Source organism: Gopherus evgoodei, chromosome 11 (genome assembly GCF_007399415.2).
Source record: "Gopherus evgoodei ecotype Sinaloan lineage chromosome 11, rGopEvg1_v1.p, whole genome shotgun sequence".
Lineage (NCBI taxonomy): Eukaryota > Metazoa > Chordata > Testudines > Testudinidae > Gopherus > Gopherus evgoodei.
The window spans coordinates 54,860,405-54,866,404 of NC_044332.1; the positions used below are offsets into that span (position 1 = coordinate 54,860,405).

Consider the following 6,000-nt stretch of genomic DNA (forward strand, 5'->3'; position numbering starts at 1 on the left):
GGAGAGGGTCCAGAGAAGAGCAACGAGAATGATTAAAGGTCTTGAGAACATGACCTATGAAGGAAGGCTGAAGGAACTGGGTTTGTTTAGTTTGGAAAAGAGAAGACTGAAAGGGGCCATGATAGCAGTTTTCAGGTATCTAAAAGGGTGTCATCAGGAGGAGGGAGAAAACTTGTTCACCTTAGCCTCTAATGATAGAACAAGAAGCAATGGGCTTCAACTGCAGCAAGGGAGATTTAGGTTGGACATTAGGAAAAAGTTCCTAACTGTCAGGGTAGTTAAACACTGGAATAGATTGCCTAGAGAAGTTGTGGAATCTCCATCTCTGGAGATATTTAAGAGTAGGTTAGATAAATGTCTTTTAGGGATGGTCTAGACAGTATTTGGTCCTGCCATGAGTGCAGGGGACTGGACTCGATGACCTCTCGAGGTCCCTTCCAGTCCTAGAGTCTATGAATCCCCAGCTGCATTGGGTCGCGAGCATCAACAATTTTCTTCAACTGGGTCCCCAGAAAAAAAGTTTGAAAACCACTGCTCTAGACCAATTGCCTCAGCTGGGGAACTAGTGTGCTGCTTTGGAAGTACGACCAGCTCCAGGCAGCTAGGAAATAAGATGAACTGAAACCAGGTTTCCAACATTGCAATGGAAGTAGAGAATGGAGAAAGACAGACATAATACAGAGACCAAGGGAATTCAATTTACTCTGCCAACACTCAAAACTACATGATGGTATAAATGAGTACTGAAAGGAGTACCCTCAAATGACTGAGTCAAAGACTTAAAACCGAAATGGGTACATTTCATTTTTAAGATTTCCCCCAGGTGTACATTAAAAATATCGTGCATTTTAGCATCATCTGACAATCGCCTTACCTTGCTACTCTTGGGTTTCTACTCTGTATAACCTTTGACTTTATATGTAAAGTCATGCCTAGTTATAATGCTCAAAACTAAATTTCTGAGTTAAATCTCCAATAGCACTTCAATTGCCCAGTCACAACTATCAATTACTGTGATGTATTTGTGTCTGTAACTACACAAAGGAAGTCAAATCCACCTCTTAAAGCCTTCAATTACTCTTGATTTTGGCTTATCTTGTTATTAAAAATTAATTTTTACCTAAAAGGTGTAACATAATAGCCTCCAATAATATGTACAACTCTATCTTGATATAACGCTGTCCTCGGGAGCCAAAATATCTTAGTGCATTGTAGGTGAAACCATGTTATACCAAACTTGGTCTGATCCACCAGAATGCGCAGTCTCGCGCTCCCCGCCCCCCAAGCGCTGCTTTACCGTGTTATATCCAAATTTGTGTTATATCAGGTCATGTTATATCGGGGTAAAGATGTATTTTAATTCAGATTTGGTAGTTAAGTGCTAGGAAATACAGCAAGTACTAGTATACTGTACTGTTTTCTGAATTAAGATTATTAAGTAGATTTTCAATATAGCATCTGAGGAATCTGACAATGCTCCCCTTCTCCACATCTTCTAATACTAAACATACACAAAAAAGAGAGAAGCTCTGTTGTCACTTATGACATAATAAATCCAGATTCGTTCCATTTAAATCAGAAAAATGTCTCCAGATTTATGTAATTTTAACTGAGAGCAGGATGTGGCCCAATAGCTCAATTCAGGATTAAAATTGTGAACATAAACAGATTCAGATCTTGAAGTACAGTCCTACACTCCCTGCACACACAAAACTCCCATGAAAATTACATGGAATTACAAGATACATGGAAACACAACACTGGGCATCCAGTTTGTATAATGTCGTATCAGCAAGCATACAAGCCTATTAGTAAAATACTGAAAATGGCAAGATATTTCCAGAATTTATTTGAAGATTCACTGGTAAAATGGTAATATTAAAGGTCAGATTGTGATACCCTTACTCACATTGAGCAGTACCTTACTGCACAAATTTTTCCCACTGAATTGAATGGGATTGCCTTTGGTGTTAAGTATTTTTCAACGTAAATGGCAAAACAATCTGGACAAGTGTAGTAGTAAGACATTATAATATAATGTAGGAGAGTAGAAATGAATGGTAAAATTTTAATAAAAATTTAAAACTTCCATTCTAATCACAATATATTTGTTATGCGAGAAGAATCTAATAAAACACATACACATAGAATTTATGTAGAAAAATACCCACAAACCTTTATTCATTACAGGTTAAGAGTTTAATTTGAACCTCAGCTTTTGTTATGATGATAGTAGTATACAAAAATTGAGATGCTATGAAGCAACGTATTTTTGGTGCAAATTAAGGTTCAGAGAAGTTCAGTGGCTTCTTATGAGCCAAAATCACACAACTTATTGCACACAAGAGGACCCCTGAACGCACATGGGTCCCACTAACTTCACCGAGGCTTCATACAAGGGATAGGGTTCACATGCAGGAATGGGGCCAGAGGAACGTCTCAGTTTGCTTGCTTGTACAGTGAATTTAATTATCAAGCTGTCCTATTTTAGCTCTTTTCAGTGTATTTCTTTGTAGGGGTAGCTCAGTACCTTTCCCAAACCTGAAAAACTCTGTGTAGCTTGAAAATTTGTCTCTCTCACCAACAAAAATTGGTCCAATAAAAGATATTGGATATCACTCACCCAGTTTCTCTATAATCTCTAAGTAATTAAACACAGAGTGAATAACACGCTTAACTGTCAAGTCAAAAAAAAAATCTGCATAAAGTCGATCTCTCTCTCTCTCCAGTAAAAAGTGTTGCAACTGTAGTGACAACAATAATCTTAATTTAACATTAGACCTTAGAATTCAACCAGAAATGATGTTTGAAGCAGCTAGCATTTATGCTTATATATTAGGCCACAGCAATTTCTTTATGAAATGACCTTAGAATTGAAAAGTATACCAAATGCAGCCACAACAACATTTTTAGTGCAGTAGGGACACAAATTTTGTTCATAAAATATAGATTGTATTATTTTAGTAGAACATTATTCAGTAGATCATTTACACATAAAGAGAGATTTTACAATGCATAAATTAGCCCAATCCTCCCCCCGCACTGATTTAACTGGAACATAGGCAATTTATTTCTTTTCCCCTCAAACACAGACTATAGAATTCCGAAAATGTGTATCTGACTTTTACTTACTTAAAGTGTAATTTAACAAGTCACACTCTGAAAGTTAGAATTTTTTTTTAAAATGTGACTCTTAAAATAGACTTACATTTTTTTTTAAATATAAATCAGGAGTCATATTTGCCATTTTAAGAATTCCCATACTCCACAAACAATCAATATGTCTCACAGTCTACTAATGGGTCTTTTAAATTACATTTTACTGCGAGAAAAAAAAAGATGTATCGCCTCCAAGTTTGCTTTGTTAACATTACTATTATATTGCTGTCTGTTTAAAATTACACACACACATTCCAGGGCTCTAAGATCAAAATAGAGTAGAGCATCGTAAGTGTTGAGCACCATACATTATAATTTGTAATACAAGAGAAATACAATAAGGTCAGAACCATGAGTAACCAATGGAAGACATAAAACATTTCTTTCAATATTAATAGTTAAATGAGAAAGCCAATCAGAGAGAGTTGGAGCCTTCTTTTGACAGTCAGAACCTCTGAAAAGCCAATCCACATAGTGGGCTGGCTACAAGGCAGAGACAGAGATTCATTGAAGAAATTCTTATGGGTGCATTTACTCTCAACTCTGCATACAAGTAAGCCACACAAGGGGACATCCTGTGTGCCTGCAGTGAGCAGGATGCAAATCTAACAGTGCAAGTGTCAGTCTTTAAGGACAATGACAAGTTCAGACAAGCAGCACTGCAATCATGGACAGCCAGTATTCAGGGTGCTGTCCTAATGCTCACAAGACTCATCTTAAAATTACCTGCTAGTAAAGATAGGGACAATAATGTATTCTATCTACAGCACTGCAGAAATGGACAGCAAGCGTTCTACAGGCAAAACATGTTTCCTAACACTGACCAGCTTACTTAAAATCATCTTAACACTAAACAGCATGGTGTACATTGCAAAATCTAGATCTAGTTACAGATCCAGCTACAGCTATGCAATAACAGCAGGTATTTTACATGCAAAACTAAACAACACTAACTCCTAGTTGCTGTGTTTCTTAAACATTCAAGTACAAAGCATTCTTATAGCAGTTATATTTCCAACTATACAATCTGCAACAGCAGACAGCTGGTATTCTACTTGCAACTTGCAATTTACAAAACGCTTCCTCAAGGGTGCAATATGCAGCCTGCACCAGAGTGTGTATATAGTTTGCAGGCTGCAATATCACTCCAGTTTCAGCAATGAACAGATAACGCAGCTCCCAGCATGTTATTTAAAAATCTTGAACTACAATGCACAAAAGCTTTCCAATAGGATGCACACAGCAGTGTATCTTCAGTTACAGCACCGCAGCAATGGACAGCTGAGATACTACATGGCATGCATGCTCCCCACATCGGATGCAACAGTTAACTACCAAACTCAGAACATAAGCGCAGTCTGTCTTTATATTTCCAGCTGCTAATGTGGGAATGGGGGTCTCCCCCCCTCCTATTTCACTCTCGTTTAGTGTCAGTCCCATTACCCGAGCGCGCACGCACGCGCACACACACGGTAGGACAGTATAAAAGCAGGACGTTCCTATTTTACAATACAAAGCCTTCCTGGTTGCACGGACAGAGCACAGCGCACACAGCCCCCTCCACTCCCCTGCTGCCTTGGAGTCCACAACAACGAACAGTGCAGCAGCACAGGCATGCTACGCCAAGAGCGGCCGGCGCGCACACTCCCCCATTCAAGGATGCCTCTTGCGCCTACTTCTCTCTTACGCTAGCGTAAGAACCTCCCCCGGCTAATCAAAACACTCGCAACTCAGGACGCAAAGAAGATGGCGGAGCAGGGCCCACTTACGGCGTCGGAGGAGAGTTTACGCTGCGCTACTTACGCAGGACCCATAAGCAACATGCACGGCTGCGGCGTGGAGCGTGCGTAGCGCGCTTGGTGAATACCAATGGCCTATTTCCCGGGAGGGGAGGGGGTGTCGGATAAACAATGGTGCCCCCCCTGCGCGGCTTCCTTACCGATTCCTCCTCCTTCTCCATGCCCGTGGGCATCTGCGGCACGGCCCGGTTGATAGAGACGCAGTCGTTGAGATCGGGCATGTCCTTGCCGCGGTAGATGGGCAGCGGTTTGGCGGCGTCTAGCGCCCGGGCTCGGAAGGAGAGTTTGCTCATTGTCTCCCCCTCACAATAACACCCCGGGGCCGGGCGGGCGGGGGGCCCCTCACTGCGGCCGCGCCGCCGCCTCCCAGCCGCTCCCGCACCCGGCCCGCAACACCATGGAGGGCCCCGCCGCCCCGGCACAGCTCCCCGCAGAGCCGCCCGCAGCTCGCCGCGCACGCCTCGCAGCCCTAGTTCCGCGCCGGGCTCGCTCGATCCGCTCCCTGCGCCATGGCAAACATGGCGGACATTAACCAAAGCGGCCAGCGATCCCGGCAGCCAACGCGAGAGCTGGCGGGGTGGGGGGGGGGAGAGAATGGAGAGCGAGTGAGAGGGGGCGCCGGGCTGCGCGCGCAACCAGCCCGTGGGGACAGTGAGAGCGCGCGCGGCAGGCAGCGCGACCCGGGCTGTGGGGTGTGAGGGCCGGGCAGGTGGCCGGGGACTCTGGCCCGCGGCGCAGCGGCTCGGCCACGTCGACTCTAGCGGACGCTAAAGCAACTGAATTGGGCATCAGCTGGGGTGTGTGCACACACCTGCGCTCACGTGTGCAAATACCTCTTGGCACATGTACCGCTGCACTGTTATACCCAGCGCACCCACCGCCGTAAGCACCTGCAGCTTGCAGCGGTTAATGTAGATGACGTTGAGGATATACAGCCAGATGCACAAGTGCCTTTTCCCCACTGTACACACTGTAAAACAACACCCACAACAGACAAGGAACTAGCTCTCCCCCGGCATGAAATATATTTGGTAGCCTTAGA

At 43.6% G+C, this 6,000-nt stretch overlaps 1 protein-coding gene across 1 annotated transcript in view; it reads right to left on the bottom strand.

The window, feature by feature from the left end:
* EPC2 (enhancer of polycomb homolog 2) overlaps positions 1 to 5,313 on the bottom strand; it is a 103,876-nt gene extending 98,563 nt beyond the window's left edge. Inside the window, exon 1 of the mRNA XM_030579777.1 lies at positions 5,099 to 5,313. Within this exon, the coding sequence (XP_030435637.1) occupies positions 5,099 to 5,251 (153 nt within the window). The 5' untranslated portion in view covers positions 5,252 to 5,313. The remainder of the gene's footprint in view (positions 1 to 5,098) is intronic.
* Between the last annotated feature and the right edge of the window lie 687 nt (positions 5,314 to 6,000).